Source organism: Equus quagga, chromosome 18, assembly GCF_021613505.1.
Source record: "Equus quagga isolate Etosha38 chromosome 18, UCLA_HA_Equagga_1.0, whole genome shotgun sequence".
NCBI classification, from domain to species: Eukaryota; Metazoa; Chordata; class Mammalia; order Perissodactyla; family Equidae; genus Equus; species Equus quagga.
In genome coordinates, this window is record NC_060284.1 from 47,266,400 (window position 1) to 47,284,984 (window position 18,585).

Sequence of the window (18,585 nt, forward strand, 5' to 3'; positions counted from 1 at the left end):
GAGGGAAGGAGGCGGGGGAGGGAAGGCGAGGACCCTCAGCCAGGAGCAGCGAGCAGAGGGTGCGAGAGCTGGGTTCTGGTCTTGCCACCCGGCTGTGAGTCCTTGGGCGAGTCACCTAAACACTTAGGCCATTGGACCATGGAGAGGTCGGAATCCACGGCCTTTGAAATCCTTTCATCTCTTTCAATCCTATCTGAATCATTTTTAGGAAGGGCCCAGAGGCTGGTCGGTGGGGTGCTCGGCTAGGGAGGGGTGGGTGAACGCGCCGGGAGTTAGCCGAGGGAACAGCAGACACGCGTGGGTGACTCCAGAGTGGTGGAATGCGGGCTGTCCCGGAACGGAGCTAAAGCGATGGGATTTCCAGACGAGTCTTTCCAAGGCCAACTTTTAAAGGTCGGAGGAAAGTTAGTGGTGGGGTGGGGGCCCCGAGGGGAGAGCTGGGTGGGCTCCGCCGCCTCCTTCCCTTTAAGCGGGTGGCCCGGCGCCTCCTCCGTTACCTGGAGCGGGGAGGGGCTTGGGAAAGTTTGTGTTTGTTGCTGGCAAAGCGCCGGATGGGAGGCGCGGGCGGGCGGGCGCTGCGGTTCTTCCCTTTTGCTTTCGGGAAGCGGTCGGGGCTGCACACTCGGCTCGGCGGGCGGCTCCGGCGCCCGGCTCGTGGTGCCCGGCCGGCTGGAGGCGGGAGGTGGCGGCGGGCGCGGGGCAGGGGCGCACGTCCTCCCCAGCGCTGGGATTTCTCGGCTCGCGAGGAGAGCGGAGCAGGCGCGCGGCCCAGGCGGAGGAGCGCCGACTCTGGAGCAGCCGGAGCTGGAGGAGGAGGAGGAGGAGAGGCGGCGGGGAAGGAGGAGGCGGGGGACAGTCGCTCCCGCCCGGCGAGCATGGGGCGCCTGGCGCCGAGGCCGCTGCTGCTGGCTCTCCTGTCGCTGGGTGAGTGCGCGTGGGGCCCGGCGGGGCGCGAGGGGACCGGCGGGCCCCTGGAGGCTCGGCGGGGCGCGGCTGCGGCGTGCGGCCTGGGGCGGCGAGGGGGCCGGGGCCACTCCCGGGAAACCGGCCGGGGTAGGCGGGTGGCGGGGAACGGCCGCGGTGCCGCGGGGAGCCGAGTGCGAACCCGGCCCGGCCGCGCGGGGTGCGAGTCGCCGCTCCGCCGGGCCGAGCCTCGCCGCCCGCGTGTGCCGGGGGGAGTGGCCCGGGGCCGGCTTCCCCCAGCCCTCCCTACCTGTTGGCGCCCGCGAGCCCGGCTCACCTTGAACTCCCGGGCTGGAAGGTGCTGCGGTCCCCGGCCCGAGTCCCCGGCTTGGGAGCGGAAATATGCCCCTTGGATATGCCCCGCCATAGCCCAGACCGGCGGGATCGCTTTGCACACACACAAACCCACACCGAGGTGCCTTTCCAGGGAAGCGAGGGAATCCACCAACTTCCTTCTGCGAAGGTCACAGATGGCCCAGAGCGCTACAATAGAAATCGGTGTGCGAGTCCCAACGTCCTGTTAGTTGTGGCCGCATCTTCTGCCTCAGTCTTTTCCTTGAGCTGTTCTTGAAGCTGCCTGGCTGCATACTTACACACAAAGACCTGGGAGCCTTGGCCTCTCCAACTTTTCCGACCTGTTACTTTTCCTCCTTTACTGTCCCCTCTCTTCCACCCTCCCTAAACCTAAACCTCTTGATTATTTGGCCCAGCGCCCTCCACCAACCCAAGGAATCTTTGGTGGGTTTTTTTTTTCCTCTCCATTTTCGATTCACCCATACATACAGACACCATCTTCATGTGGTGTAATATGGTATATTAACATAATCATGTGATTATCAGCCACAGAAATACATCTGCTTATTAAGTGCCCACCGTGGTACACCTGAGGGCTGACTTGTAAATGCTCTGATATGCTTGGATGCCTTTGGTCATTGTCAACCAGAACAGAATGAATTCTGCCATCTGACCAGGCGTTCTCTAGCTCCGTTCTAGAGAAGGCACATCTGAATCTTTTAGGAAGCACATGGTGTGTGGTGTCAGTCCCAACCAGGCCCCAGCTGCACATAGGGTAAATGACCACTCTGCACTTATGGTCAGAGGGTCCCAGTGGAGGCCTTCCACAGCCACTCCTGCCCTGCTGGCTCCAGGACCCACACTGTCCCAACCCCCATGATTCTTGCTGCCAGTGGGCAAGCCGTTCTAGCTGCCACTGGATTTCCTTCCTTCCTTCTGAGGGGTCTTCTGGAACTCAGTCCCTAAGAGAGCTCATCCAGCCACATTGATTTAGCTGCAATCATGTACAATAAGCTTCCAGATCTCTCACGTAATTTTGTACCATCTCTTCTGTGGTCTCGGATCCTAGTGCTTTTATTCTCTCTCTTTCACTCAGGGACCCTTGTAAGTTCTCCGTTCATTACACACTGCTAGGGATAATCCACACCCATTAATTGGCTAATGTGTCTGAGTCAAGCGGGGCCATGGCCAATGGTTGCACAGACTGTGCACTGCACAAACTCTGGGAGCTGCTATTCACTTGGTAGTCTGTGTGAATGACTCCCCCTAGAGTTGTGCAGTTCATAACCTGTGTACCAGTTAAGAGGATGGAGTCAGGTAGAAGTCCCTTGAGGAACTATGATAAGGGGGAAAACGGGAGAGTGGACAAACAGAGACTGGGGAAAACAAAATAGAAGAGGGGAAGGCCAAGCTTGGGGAAGTCTTGGATGTATATGAGTGTATCCTGTCCTGGCTGGACATCTCTTGTTCTACACATAGGGAAAGCCTGTGGTGTCCCCAGCCAATGCCTTTTCTCCTGTCAGTTCCCTGAACTTGATGTTCCACCTGGTCCCTCTGCCCCCCAGAATCTCACTCGGTGTGGCTTCAATTTGACCTCTGGGAAGCCACTCTAGCACTGTACTGATTCCTGAAACGTACTATGTTGATATGCAGGATCATCTTTCCTCTTGTATTGCAACCTGGGCATAATCTTACTGTCACTCTCTTTGACCTTTACGTTCACACTGTCGCTCAATCCTGTGGCTTTTCCCAGAGTGCAGACTTGAGCATCTCCTGTCTTTCCTGTGTCTAAAGCTACTATCCTAGCCCAGCTTCTGATAGTTCCCCATATAGATAACTTCTCACATCTTCCTGGTTGACTTTCTCCTCCAACCTCCCTTCTAAGTTCATCATTTTCCTAAAGGATCATTTTTGGGTGTCCCACCTTTGCTCATTCGTTCTCTGGGATTTTTGTCAAGGATATGCTGACCCTGTGTTCTCTTCCCTCTAGTCTTTTCTCTGATTCAGACACTTCATTCCAAGTAACCTCCTTACTTTCCTTTACATAGGGTCTATGTGAACCTCTGGCTTTTCCATTTCCCATGGCCTGGAAATGCCCCTCCTGCTTCTCGTCTTGCCTGTGTTATTTCCTTTTTCCTCTAAAACCCGCTCCCTCCTTAGAGCTTTCCTAACTGAGTCTACCTGTCCATCCCATCAGAACCCACTCAGCTTCATAGAGCAGATTTTCACTTCTGTTACCTATGTCTGACCTGTCTTGTCCATCCATTCCATACAGCATTTCGGAAACACCCACTCTGTCCGTAAAAGTGTCCCAGACAAATTACCAAGACACAGTGGCTCACTGTGTGGTCCGTGGGAGTGGGTGGACAGATAATAAAACAGCTAGCCACAGGACAAAATGAAATGCCTGACATAGAAACCAGGAGCTGGTAGGAAGCAAGAAAGAGGATGATTAATTTTGACTTGAGATTGGCGTTGATTTGGCTGAAGAGGTGACATTTGAGCTGAGCCTTGAGGATAATTAGAATTTTGAGAGAAAGGGTAGAAGAGCATTCCAGGCTCTGGGGAAAAGCAGTAAGTGTGGATGAGTGAAAGTACTTGGCTCATTCAGAAATGGCATGTAAGTTCCATGTAACTGGAGGTGGGAGGAGGAGGATATAATGGGGGAGCAATCAGGAACGGTGGGTTTGGGATGGATTCGGAGGGCTGTTTGTGCTGTGCTGAGAAGTCTGGACTATTAGGGGTGGGTTTGTTGGCCTTGTGGGGGCTGCCAGGCAGCCTGTGCTTCTCCCATCATAGCACTCATTTATCTCACGGTAGGTAATTATCTGTTCCTGGTCTAAATCCCCACCTTGTTTATTCCCCAGGGGTAGGGATCATGTCGCACTTGTTAGCTATAGTATCCCTGGTACTGATAGGGTAGCTGGCACAAAGTAGATGTTTGATAAATATTGACTGACTGAGTGAATACATGCGTGTATCTCTATCTGTGGGTAACAGGTAGCCACTGGAAATTCACAGGGTGAGAGGAATACAACATGGTGATGTGTTGAGGAAGGTCAGTGGTCTCCGGTGTGCAGCATGAATTAGGGAGTGGAAGGTATGAAGACTGTGGAGAGGGATTAAGATATTCTCTTAATTTGTGTCTTTTTGAAAAAGTTTGCAAATCTGTTGAAATGGATTTTAAATGAAAAGCATTGCATCTGTATTTTAAAATTCAAATAATATGGAAGGGTATTGTGTTAGTTGGGTAAGCTACACTGCTCTGACAAATAGACTCAGCGTGGAGTGGTTCGAACAATAGAAGTGTCTTTCATAACATTGCTCAGGGGATGTTTCAGATGAAGGGTTGGGTGGGATCCCTGCTCCATGCAGTCATTCTGGCTCCCAGGCTTCTGGCAGTTCTGCTGTCTTCCACCCTGGTTTCTAGATCACTTTGATTGTCATCATTGACCTTCCAGCCCCATAAAAGAGGGGAAGAGCATGGAGGAGAACATATGGAGCCTTCCTGGGCCAGCCTTGGAAGGGGCACACATTATTTCTGCACACATTCCATTTGAGAGACTTTCGTCTCATGCCACACTAGCTGCAAGGGAAGCTGAGAAATGCGAAGTGGCCTGGCAGCCGTGTGCCAGCTGCTGTGGAAGAAGAGAAGAACAGATGTGAGGGGACAGTTAGCAGCCTCTGTGTCAGTTATAAAGGGTGTAAGGTAAATAGAAAAGTGTGCCCACCTTCCCACTGTCCAGGCACAGCCACTCATGTATAATGTACACGTGTCTGTATACTAAATATTTTGTTTTTTGTTATAGCTTCCATACAGGGCTCTGCACCTGCCAGGCACTGAGTAATAATAGCTCTGTTTATAGAGTGCATATTAAGTGTCAGGCTCTATGTACATTCTCATATTTCATCCTCACAGCAGCACTTTGAGGAAGATACTGTTATTTTCTCCATATTACAGATGAGGAAACTGATGCCCAGAGAAGTTGTCTTTTGTCCCAGGGTCATACAGCTATTATGTGGCAGAGCCAGGATTGACCCCAGGGCTCCATTCTACCTCTACTAAGGAAAAGTTGACTGATGTTCATCGTAAACTTGTGCTGTTCCTTGCTTGAGAGTCGTTTAGGCAAAATAAGGATGATAGTGGTTTGAAAGCGAAAGTGTGGTTAAAAATAGGAGAGTCTCGGCTTAGTGCAGTCCAGACAATTCATAAGGGAGAGGCGGTGCCAGGATGCACCTCACAGAGGAGACAACTCTGTACTCCCAGCAGGTCACCACGCCTGCTCTGAGGAAAGGCACCGACATGCAGCTTCCTCCAGAAGCTGAGGGAAGAAAGGAAGGCTGGCAGGAGGAGCGCCAGCGAATCCACCCAGCTTAGCGGTCTTTGAAGTGCTGTGGCCTTCAGAGATTCCCTGGCACTCATTTTAGCCTTGTTAACAGAATTCCTGTATCTGCCAAGCTGATTAATGCCTGCCTTGGCTGTAATTATTCTTATTAGCCTGCTGAATAAGAACTCGAGTTGTCAGTGGTCCTTCCTTACGAGGCAGTCAGGCTGGTCGGTGTTTATCTGGCTATTTTGTTTCAGTGACGAGTCGCCGAGCTGAGTTTTACCCCATAGACTGAAGGTACATTTTCACATTGGCTTTGTGTCTGGCAGTTGAATAAGGTGTGTGCTTGTCTGTCAGTGTGTGTCCGCATCTCGCTTTATCAAATGAAGTTGGGGGAAGCTGTCAGGGCAGTTCACAGCTATTCAGTTTAATCGCGTCGGTTTCTTAAAGGCAGGGTAGCCTGCCATTTGACTCTCTGCTTTGGGAAAATAACTTGAACTGGCAAAAATTCTTCATAATTTATCTTCTGGAAAAGGCGAAGTGCTGCAGTTGGCACAGTGAGTGGTTTTTCAGATCTTGGAATATTTTTCCCCACACCAACTGCAGTCTTTGCGAAACAACAGACTGAGACCCAGTAGTTAACACTGTCGCGTCCCAGCAATGCGATTTCCAGTGGACTAGAGATAATGGCCCTGTGTACACGTGTGTGTTCTTCGAATGCTGATTTCTCCACAGTACTCCCTGAGTGTTTGTGCTAGATTGTGGGGTCGCTGAGCAGCATGATTCAAGTTTAAGTATGATGTTCTGGGACCTTAATTGGATCCTGCTTCGCACCTTTATAAGCAGCTGGAAAGTGAAAGCATTTACATCACTCAGAGTATTTCGGGGGAATGGAGAAACACTGTTTGGCCGCTGTGGCTCTTTCTAGGATGAATTTGGCTTAGAACTGTGAAGAATAGAATTGTGCTTAAGGGTTCAGGGCACATTTCGGAATGAGGGTGCTACTTTTGAATCCTAATGAAATAGAGGCATTGTGCAGACAGATGGGTTACTTCTCAGACCTTAACAGTGACACCAAGCCGAGAACATCCTGATGATGGCTCTTACTTGGTCTTGTTTAGAGCTGGACTGGGCCAGAACTTCCCAGCTTGTTGTAAGGAGCCCGCATGGGTTTCAGGTGTGTTGTAGGTGTGTCATGATACCGGTGCCCTCAGGCCCTGGACCTCACAGGTCAGAGCCGCCTCTAAACCAGAAGTGCTGTTTTCCTCGAGAGCCATACAGATAGTTTCAGTGTCTGCGTGTGCTGTGATTTGACGGTGGTCGACAGTTGTCTTTTACCTTGTGAATCACAGCCCTTTAGCCCCAGCTTGGCCTTGGGATGAGTGGTTTGAAAGTGGAAGTGGATAAGCTTGGTGACATGGCATGTGGCTCATTTTTTCATTCAGCGAATATTGAGAGTGCCTTCTTCTCCAGGCCAGGCATTGTTCTGAGTGCCAGAGATTCTGCAATGAACAGAGCTGACTTGAGCCTGCCCTCCATGGGTGGGATAGGATGCATTAGACATGTGGTTGGTGGTGTTGCCAGAAAGTGCAGCACCACCCAGACGATTGAGGCAAGGGTCTAGGGCAAGGTCTTGGGAATGCCTACATTAGGGGACAGGAAATGGGGGCGGGGGTTCTAGAAAGAGTAGTTGGATGGCAGAAGAACTAGGAGATCACTGCCAACCAGAGATGGGTGTGAGTAGACTTGTTAAAGAGGGATTGGTCAAAACCAGAAGGATAAAGATGACAAGAAGCCTTGGATTTGGAGATGGTGAGGAGGAGGGAAGGGAGAAGTGGAGGGGATGTGCAGGGGGCAGGAGTGTGGGGAGCCATCAGCCTTCTCAGCCCTGACAGTGGCCACCGAGTCCCAGGCCCGCCAGTCACATGTGCATGTTCCCTTTCGTTCTCTGCGCACATTGAAAGTTGCCCATGTTCCTCTGGATGTCTTCTCCGTGCTGCTTGGTGGAATTAACCTACTTTCTTTTTTTTTTTTTAATTTTTTTATTATTATTATTATTTTTTTTATTGAGTTATTGATAGGTTACAATCTTGTGAAATTTCAGTTGTACATTAATGTTTGTCAGTCATGTTGTAGGTGCACCACTTCACCCTTTGTGCCCACCCCCCACCCCACCTTTCCCCTGGTATCCACTAAACTGTTCTTGGTCCATAATTTTAAATTCCTCATATGAGTGGAGTCATGCACAGATTATCCTTCTCTCGCTGGCTTATTTCACTTAACATAATTCCCTCAAGGTCCATCCATGTTATTGCAAATGGAATGATTTTGTTCTGTTTTACAGCTGAGTAGTATTCCATTGTATATATGTACCACATCTTCTTTATCCATTCGTCTGTTGATGGGCACTTAGGTTGCTTCCATGTCTTGGCTATTGTAAATATGCTGCAATGAACATTGGGGTGCATAGGACTTTTGGGATTGCTGACTTCAAGCTCTCTGGATAAATACCCAGTAGTGGGATGGCTGGATCGTATGGTAGTTCTATTTTTAGTTTTTTGAGGAATCTCCATGCTGTTTTCCATAGTGGCTGCGCCAGTTTGCATTCCCACCAGCAGTGTATGAGGGATACTTTTTCTCCACAACCTCTCCAACATTTGTTGCTATTAGTTTTAGATATTTTTGTCATTGTAACGGGTGTAAGGTGATATCTTAGTGTAGTTTTGATTTGCATTTCCCTGATGATCAGCGATGATGAGCATCTTTTCATGTGCCTCTTGGCCATCAGTATATCTTCTTTGGAGAAATGTCTGTTCATGTCTCCAGCCCATTTTTTGATTGGGTTGTTTGATGTTTTGTGGTTGAGTTGCGAGAGTTCTTTATATATTCTGGATATTAAGCCTTTGTCAGATATATGACTTGCAAATATTTTTTCCCAGTTAGTGGGTTGTTTTTTTGTTTCAATCCTGTTTTCATTTGCCTTGAAGAAGCTCTTTAATCTGATGAAGCCCCATTTGTTTATTCTTTCTATTGTTTCCCTTCTCTGAGAAGGCATGGTGTCCGAAAAGATCCTTTTAATATTGATGTCAAAGAGTGTACTGCCTACGTTTTCCTCCAGAAGCCTTATGGTTTCAGGTCTCACCTTTAGGTCTTTAATCCATTTTGAGTTTATTTTGGTGAATGGTGAAAAAGAATGGTCAATTTTCATTCTTTTACATGTGGCTTTCCAGTTTTCCCAGCACCATTTGTTGAAAAGACTTTCTTTTCTCCATTGTATGCCCTCAGCTCCTTTGTCAAAGATAAGCTCTCCATAGATGTGTGGTTTTATTTCTGGGCTTTCAATTCTGTTCCATTGATCTGTGCACCTGTTTTTGTACCAGTACCATGCTGTTTTGATTACTGTAGCTTTGTAGTATGTTTTGAAGTCAGGGATTGTGATGCCTCCCGTTTTGTTCTTTTTTCTCAGGATTGCTTTAGCAATTCGGGGTCTTTTGTTGCCCCATATGAATTTTAGGATTCTTTGTTCTAATTCTGTAAAGAATGTCATTGGGATTCTGATTGGGATGGCGTTGAATCTGTAGATTGCTTTAGGTAGAACGGACATTTTAACTATGTTTATTCTTCCAATCCATGTACAAGGAATGTCTTTCCATCTCCTTATGTCGTCATCCAATTCTCTCAGAAAGACCTTGTAATTTTCATTATATAGGTCCTTCACTTCCTTAGTTAAATTTACCCCAAGGTATTTTATTCTTTTTGTTGCGATTGTGAATGGTATTGTGTTCTTGAGATCTTTTTCTGTTAGTTCATTACTGGAGTATAGAAATGCTACTGATTTATGCAAATTGATTTTATACCCTACAACTTTGCTGTAGTGGTTGATTACTTCTAACGGTTTTCCAATAGATTCTTTGGGGTTTTCTATATATAAGATCATGTCGTCTGCAAACAGCGAGAGTTTCACTTCTTCCCTCCCTATTTGGTTTCCTTTTTCTTGCCTGATTGCTCTGGCCAGGACCTCCAGTACTATGTTAAATAAGAGTGGTGATAGAGGGAATCCTTGTCTCGTTCCTGTTTTCAGGGGGATGGCGTTCAGTTTTTGCCCATTGAGTATGATGTTGGCTATGGGTTTGTCATATATGGACTTTATTATGGAATTAACCTACTTTCTGATGCTGCTTTCAGGTCTTCAGCTTTTCACTGGAAGCCACAGCTCAGGGGCTTCGTGGCGGTTTTATAACCCATCTTTTTCCCATCTTCATCAGCTAGGAAGATTCCAATAGTCTGTGTTACAAACAAACCATTTCATGTGTGTTTCTAAACTATTTCTGTTCTTGAAAATCACTCAGGTTGAGAAAAAATAGGGCTCAGGCTTCGGAATCAGTCCTCCATTTAAATCCTGTGCTCCAGCCAGGGGCATCTTGGACAGGTTTCCTAACCTCTCTGAACCTCAGTTTCCACATCTGTGAGAAGGGACTGATACCTCTGTTGCAGGTTTGTCACGAAGAGTAAAGGTAATATATCTAGAAAAATGCAAATAGGCCAGTGCAGTCTCTGAATCAGAGGCTGCCTTTTAACCAACCCCCCAGAGGGTTTGAATGCGCATCAAGTTTGAGAAGCCCTGGTCTGGAAGCGTGCTTGACACGGGTTATTTGGTAGCCTGGCTTCTTGGTGAACTCTGAGGCAAAGGCCGTGATCAGGGTCAGAGCTAGAGGAGAGTGGGGTGGGATGGGCCCCGTGGGGATGTGGCGGGCCTTCGGTTAGCCATGAAGGATAGGGTCAGCTTAGGTCTGTGCTGGAGGCAGTTGGCCTGGTTTTGTGACTATATCCCACCATGTTTGGCAGCCTGGGAGCAAGGGAGGAACATAGTGTGATCCCTGCATGAGATGAGAGTGGAAGGATGAGGGATGCAGGAATCTGTAAGCTGCTGCGACAGCATCACAGAGACGGCCTAGGAGTCCAGGTGGGACGGGCAGGTGAGTGGGGCCGGAAGGCCTGATTTATCGCAGAGGGTTTGAGGGTCTAGAGGTCATGATAAGGCTGAAAAAGCCAATTCAGAGGCACAGGGGAGTGGGTGGGCCAGGAAGGTAGGAGGGGAGGATCAAAAGAGGTAACTTGTGAGTCCAGGGTCTTGCACGTGGCAGTCTGAGGAGTAGCAGGCCAGGCTGGCAGTGGCCAAAGTAAACCCTTACCCAGAGTTTTTGCCTCTCACGTCATTTTGGCCAGTCTTCCTCTACTGTCTGACTGCAGGGGCCTGAATGGATTAGGAGACAGAGGTGTGACTTTTTAGAAGCATTAGTTCCAGGTGTTGTAGGGAAAATGTAGTAACCTGTGACTAAGATGAATTGGGGGTTGGGGAGGAGTTGGGCTGGGGAGGAACCAATATGAGGATTCTTTTCTCCCTGAGAAATTCCTTCCTACCTTTTATATAGCATTTATTTTGCACCAGGCACTGCACTTTCCATATATTAACTCATTTTATATGCTTCATAACCCTGTGAGGTAGGTACTATTACTGCTTCCATTTGAGAGATCAGGAAATCGAGTCAGAGAGGTAAAGTAACCTGTTCAAGGTCACATAGTAAGTAGCAGAGCTGCTGGGGTTCAAACTCAGATGGCTTAGCTCCAGAGTCTTGGCTTATAACCACAGTACACTGTTCTGCTTCTCTGTGTTAGTCCAGATATTGAGAGTCAAACATATGTTTGGAACCATAGAAAGGAATCGATACAGTTAGCCAAAATGTGATAACATTTGTTTCCTTGACTTTTAAAACAAGAGGCTTGGGTTCTGGTCCTTGATCTTCCACTCCCTAGTTCTGTGACCTTGGACAAGTTGCCTAATGGCTCTTAGCCTCTATAAAGTAAGGCGCTGGGCTAGCTGATCCTGAAGGCCCCCTTCCATCTCCAGAATTCTTTGAGTCCACGCTGACTCCTGCTGTTGGCCATATGGGCCGCCTGGTCCAGCCCTGGCTCCTGGCCGGTCTTCCCCAGTACTCCTCCCGTCTGTGCCTCTTATCCCTCACCTGCCTGGCGCCTCTCCACGACAGGCGACAGGTGGTTGGTGCTTCACAGGGCTCTGGGAGTTCTTGTTCTGTCATTGTATCAGCAACTAACTACTTCCTCCTTCTAGCCCATTTCCTGTGCTGTGAAATGGGCATCTTCATGGTTCTCTAGGTCGCTGAGATGTCCCTACCACCAGGCTAACTGTGCTTTCAGACAGACTTCTGGGAAAAGTTAGAGAAACAGTAAAACCAATAGGCATTTCTAGATGACAGACTATTTTTTATTACTGATTTTTTTTTTGCAGGTTTTGTTGAGGATATCAGCCATGAGTAAGTTGGGGTGGAGTAATCGAGTCTCAGCCCTGAGAGGTGTGACTTGTGTTTTCTTCTCCATTTAGCCCTCAAGCCTGGGGAAGAACCTGGGAGACAGTTATCCTGTCCAGGCTTTCCTTTTCCTGATACCCTCCCCCCCCGGCCATAGTGAGAAGAGACACAGACATCTTTAGATGTGTCCAAATGTTGACACTACTTTGGATTTTCCACTTCCTAAAGAGTAGGAGAGCTGAAATTCAGACATCTCCAATCAGTAGCCTTAATTGGCTAAGAATTCTGTTCCTAGTGTTTGAGTACCTTCTTCATTTTCATTCTCCTAGGCTGAGAGGGGAGGTTCAAAATGAGCTTGGATACCTCATTCCAATAGCCACTAAAAGGATACATTCTGAAAACCTCCATACTGTTAGTGAGAACCTGTGTTTATGACGTCAGTCCTCTCTGCATGCTGGCTGCTGCTCAGCCCCGCTGGCTACTGTGAGTGCAGCTACTGATGCTGCTGCTGACCCAGTGCTGTTCTCTCACTCATCGGGGATGTGGATATTTTTGAGACTTATCAAGAGCCGTCTGGGAGTGAATTCTCGACTGTGTTTGAGGTGGCTTGCTGTCTTTTGCTGTTCTGGAGGTCAAGGGTGGAGGGCGCTTTGTAAATGCACTGCTCCCTAGGATGTCCTGAGCACAGAATATTAGCTGATTTGGTGTCTGTCCAGTGTGTGCTGCTTTGCTTATGCTGCAGCGAGGAGTTAAAAAGCAAAACCAAACCACGTTTGGCACAGCTATTCATTTTTCCATTTTCTGAAGACTGGCACCTCCAAATGTTTTCTTATTTATTAGAAGGCATTGCAGTCGATCATGTTTGATTGAGAAATCCATACAGTAAGTTCCAAATTAAGAGTGTAGTACCTAGCCCAGAAACTGGCTCATGGTGGGTGCTTAGTCATGATGGTCGAAGGGGACACAGTTATGAATAAATAATTTGTGCCCGATTATTACCTTATGCTGCAATACAAGACATTCTGCTTTTCCTTGAGGTCTTATTTTTTAGTACTTCATCAGCATTTAGGGAATATTCACCATGTTTCGGACACTGTGGGAGGTTACAAGGGAATTAGGAAATGGAGTCCAAAATGGAAACTGACCCAGTTCTAGCTGAACAGCAGAATGGATCATTGGTGCTGTTTAAACATCCGAGTGGATGACTTATTAGATAGCTGTGCATATGGGGCTGTCAGAATTATAGGGCTGAAACTGACGCCAGGAGCTATTATTATGGAAAGGCTCCATGGAGCAGGTGGGACTGGAAAACAGTTTGAGCCAGGAGCAGGAAAAAAAGCATTTCAGGTATGAAAATGACCAGCGCAGTTTCTCAGAGGTAGGCGTAAATCAGTGTGTGTGGACTGGTGTCCCATTTGGGGATTAGCTGACTTAAGCTGGAGCAGTGAGAGAGACCTCAGGGAACTCTGAAGAGGGGAGGCTGGCGGAGAGGAAGAATGTGAGCAAAGTCACCCTGAAAGGTGTTGGCAGCATCGTCAGCGCCCACAGAGCAGCTAAGAGCCCACATGCAGAAGGCTGGTGAGGTCTGCTGGGGCTTCCAGGACGCTAGCCTGCTAAATTAAGGTGATAAGTCAGGCCATAATCCTATTTTTGGTTGTTTCTTACGAGGAAAATCGCTCACAAAACAATTACGGATGTTCCCCTTAGGTGGTTTATCAGAGCATTTCTTCAAAGGACTATCACTTGATAAGAGACACAGATAAGTTTTAGAGGAGGGATGGGGAATTTTAGATGGTTTTCTATGGAAACAAGGTTTATGCAATCCTGTGGTCTATTCATCAGAGTCCCACTTTAATAACAGTTTATCCCACAAACAAGTTTTATCTGAACGTCAATATGAGTCCCAGAAAGCATAGCTGGCTTGTAAGTAGCTGGGGAAGGTCCTTTTCTTATGCATCTCTGGAATGTCACCGAGGTAGCAAGATGGAATATGTTGCCCAATGGTACCCTCAGGAGCCACAGGACTAACAGGAGTTAGCATGCAGCAGGATGTGAGTTTGGTCCTAAGAAAACGACAATAAGGCAAGCTCTGTGTTCTGTCCAGGGTGTTCACTGAGGGCGTTTTGGCCTCAGACAAAGAAGGGTGAAAACTGAGCACATCGTCAAGTTTGATGACTCCTCTTGAAGTTTTCCCAAGTGTTCCTTACTCCATGCCTTTAGATGCGACTATATAATCTATGTACACATTGTCCCTCTTTGGTTTAAGTATTATTTCCATTGTTTGATTCTTTGGATCTCACTTCAAGCCCCACTTCTCCAGAGGGATGAGGACACGTTCTGAAGGGGTGGGGGGGTGGGGCGTGGCAATGCTGCCTGCAGCCTGGGCGGGCCTGCATCAGCTCCTTTGTCGTGGATTCTCATTGAGCCACGTTCCTTCCGAGCGCACCAGTCAATTCATGATGATCTGTTTATTAGGATGAGTGTTTGTCTCACCCTAGACTGTAAGCACCATGAAAGCAGGACCACGCCTGTTTTTTTTAATCCCAGTGTCTAGGAATTTGGGTCTTTGAATGTTTAAATTAACTTATGTGTTTAGAAAACACCTGTATATATCTCATAGATCCGTATACATATATAATATATACAACTTATGACATATGCAACACATATGTGAAATACATATATAAAATCTGTATTTTGGACCCTAAGTCATAAATGGGCAGAGGTTATCCATGTGTCCTTACTATCTTTTGTATGTGTGCTTACTGTCTTTTTTTGTGACTTCCATAGTATTTCTGAAAGAATCACTTGTGCCTTCATTTCTAAGACAGATTTGTGGGGTAGGGTAGGAGAAAATGGAGTCTACACATGACTGAAAAGGGCTGAGAAAGCCTCCCTTCGTTCTTGTGCGATTTTCTCAGTTTTTTTCCTTGGCAGCTTGTGTGGAAGACAAACGACTCATGGGTTCTCATTATTGTCTCTCTACTCCCTCCACCCCTTCCTCCCTTTGTGGGGTTGACACAACCTCTCCCATCCCAAACTGGCATCTGCTCCCTTCCTGGGCTTCATCTCGGTTGTTCATGGTATGGAGAAGCAGACTTCTCCAGTTCCAGTGCGTGCTTCAAGCGCCTTGTGGCTGGGTTAGCTGAAACCACAGACCGTTGCTTGTCATCGCTGTTCCAGCAAGCAGCCACTCTGGCCACGTCTGAGGGACGGGGCGGTGGTGCTGCTGCCTGCAGCATGTGCCTCGTCTCACTGTCTGCCTAGTTCATAACTAGTATTTATTATCCGCCCTGGGCCAGGCTTTCTTCTAGAGCTCTGGGCACATAAGGACGTAGACATGGCTTTTCGACTCCTGTAGCTGCCAGTGTAGACGTGGGCGTGACGTATACAGAGGAAGAGGGGTGGCACTGAAGAAGTGTCCAAGGATTGTTAGAAAAAAATGCTGAAAGTTTAGAGAAAAGGGAGAGCATTCTGGGCGTAGAGAGAGGTGCTCTGGCAGAAAAGTAAGACAATGGACATAATCCTCCCTACCCTTTTGTATCACTACCTGTGCCTCCTCTCTACCTGTATATGCATTTTTTAGTCTTTAGGGCCATGCCTGGATTGGGAACCTTTTGTAAGGATCCAAAGCATCCAGGAACTTATTTCTCTAGCCCCAAAGAAGAGTGATGACAAAACTGATGTGGTGAAATTTAGGGTTTGGAATGTTGAGATTGTGTCACTTCCCGGGGCTCCAAGAACCGGTTTCTTGATTGTTGCTGTGTGTTGTGGTTGCTCAGACCATGAGCTTAGCGAAGAGCTTTTTTGAAAATTCATTGATGAGGGGCCGTTTCTGATATAAATGAGATTCAGTAACTCCTGTTAACCCACCTAGATGATGATCCAAAGGTCAATTCTGGCTCTAAAATTCCAGTTCTAAAAGCTCAAACTGAGAAGCTCAAATTGAGATAGGAGTGATCATAGTCATTGCATCACCAGATGTGTTGCTGGGCTAGGAATGTGGTGCTGAGCAGGGAGCCATCTGCCCCCTTAAGGGGCCCACAGTCCAGCGAGGGAGGCAGACAAGCAGATTAGCTCGGGGTGATGATGGTGGCCATGTGGATCCACTCTGCCTGGGGCTGGGGACTGGGGGCTGGGGCTGGCGAGGATCAGGAAAGGCTTCCGCAAGGTGGACTCACCTGAGCTCATTTGATCTTTTTTTTTTTTGGAGATTGGTACCTGAGCTAACAGCTGTTGCCAATCTTTTTTTTTTTTCTTCTTCTCCCCAAAGCGCCCCAGTACATAGTTGTATATTGTAGTTGTAGATCCTTCTGGTTGTGCTATGTGGGACGCCGCCTCAGCATGGCCTGATGAGCGGTGCCATGTCTGCGCCCAGGATCAAAACTGGCGAAACCCTGGGCCATGGAAGCGGACCGCACGAACTTAACCACTCAGCCATGGGGCGGCCCCTCATTAGATCTTAACCATCAGTAGGATTTTGTCTAGCAGAGAGGGGGTGAGTTATTTGTTTCAGGCAGAGAGAAGAGCTTGGGTAAAGAAATGCACCTATTTATAAGAGCATGCTGGTCTTGCATGAAGAAAGCTTTTTTTTTTTAATGGCTGGAGTGGAGGGTTAATTTGGAGCATCTTCCGAGGGCGAGGGTTGAGACTGGAGAGAAAGTCATAAGATTGTGAAGAGCGTGAATGTCACCTGAAGGAGTTTAAGCCTGATGTTGTAGGTGAATGTGTCAGTATTTTTTTCTGGTTCTGCCTTCTCTAGAGTGCTCTAAGTTCCTTGTGTGCTTTATTTACTTGATATTTTAAGAGATTCTCATTGTTGGGGGAGTCATCTCCTCCAGGCTTTTCTACGAAGCTGCCACATTGTTCCATCCTCCTCGACTCTGACGCTTGGCTAGGTTTTGGCTCATCAACTTACCTGAGAATGTGGTTCTGCACACAGTAGGTGTGCAGTAAAGAACTGCTGAAAGGAAGAATGAAATATCAGGTTGATGGAGCTAAAATCTTTTCCTTAAAGGGCATGTGAACTCAGAGTCTTTTTCTACTCAGGCCAAACTAACATACTGTACTCCTTACTGGACCTCATGGGGACACTGGGCGTAGACCTCCACACTACCCAAGACATCTGGCAATGTGTCTATAAATGTCAATGATAGGCTTAAGGCCTTGTTGGGGAGGAGAGATGGACAAGGGAAAGGAGGAGCAGAAAATGGATATAGGAAATAGTAAAATAGCGGGAGAGAGGACAGAGCTGCCCAAGGTAAGGAGCGGGGGAGAATTTCACCAACAGTTATCTCAAGTCCCTTTCATTGCCCAGATGGAAGTTTAAACCCAATATGAATCCCCCATCTCTTTAAACTAGAGACGAAAAGGAGGACCAGGTGTTCACACAGAACTTGGCAGACTATGTTGGCCAGTTCGAACATGGGGAGAATCGAAAATGGCTGAGTAGTGAGGGATGCTGGGCAGTGCTTGGACATCTAGCAGCTGTTAATTTTATAGAATGCTCTAAAATAATCCTCGTGGATAGATCTTGCCTCAGCTTTTTTTGTCTCTGGTCTTTGGACAGAGGACTGTTTAAATCATTTCATGTTTATTGGGTATTTTGGTTACTCATCAGTACTGATTGCCTCAAAGTGGTTTTTGCATCTTCATTGTTGTTTGGTCACCTAACTTCTCGGAACCTCAGTTTCCTTATTTAATCCTCTCAAGGTTGAGTATTAAATCATGTGAAAAGGATTTGCAGACTGTAAAGCCATGCTATAAATGTAAGGTGGTTTTTGTCATTTGCTGAGTTCTTGAGGCCAAAGCTATCTGTTCAATACTTGGCTTACGGTATCAGTTACGGTTCCATCGGGGAAGCAGAGCCACTATAAATATTATGGAATAAGGCATTTATTAGAGGAATTAGGCTTTACACAGTTAGGGGAGGAGCTGGGGAAGTGAAGGCCTGGAAAGGGGAGTTGGAGGCACAGGAGAAAGCCACTAGTGAGCCCACCTGAGCCCTGGTGGGTGTACAGGTGGGAGCTGGTGGAGGACTGTGGGAGCAGGCACAGTGGGACTGGGAAGGGGGCTAGTGTAGGAGTCTTGGAAAGGTAATTGCCTCTTCATAGCTACCACCTCTGAGTTTGCAGCTAAGCATCTGGTGGTCTTGGGGTCACGTTGGTCTGTAGGGTTAGCAATTGGGAAGAAACTGGGAGCAGAAAGAAGAGCGAGGACAAACTGGTGCCCACTAGCATCTGTGCCTTCCGTCTCTTGCCGCCTTCAACCATGGCGACGACCAGAGCATAATGGCGGCTGCTTCCGTTCCACCTCTCAAATCTCACATGCACTTCTATTTTGTCCAGCTCTACCCTGGAACTGCACAGAGAAGAGGATTCCGGAAAATGTAGTTCCAACTTAGCCAAGTCGACACAGTATAAAACCCCACAATTTCATAATATGGAATTAAAGATTTGGCATGGTTCTGGTTTCCCAGGATCTCTCAAAGGCCACAGAACTGGATGCAGTGCCATGCTTATAGGTTCTAGTGAGCGTCACTGGTAAGAAGTGCAGTTAGGTAATGATTCAGTCTTTAAGAAGACCTGTGGGCTGGCCTGGTGGCGTAGTTAAGTTCACATGCCCTGCTTTGATGGCCTGGGGTTTGCAGGTTCAGATCCCAGGTATGGAACTAG

At 47.7% G+C, this 18,585-nt stretch overlaps 1 protein-coding gene across 1 annotated transcript in view; it reads left to right on the plus strand.

Annotated features, from left to right (window-relative positions):
- Positions 1-390: 390 nt before the first annotated feature.
- Positions 391-18,585, plus strand: part of PTGFRN (prostaglandin F2 receptor inhibitor) — a 72,671-nt gene continuing 54,476 nt past the window's right edge. The window contains exon 1 of the mRNA XM_046645371.1: positions 391-924. Coding sequence (XP_046501327.1) covers positions 552-924 — 373 coding nt within the window. The 5' untranslated portion in view covers positions 391-551. The remainder of the gene's footprint in view (positions 925-18,585) is intronic.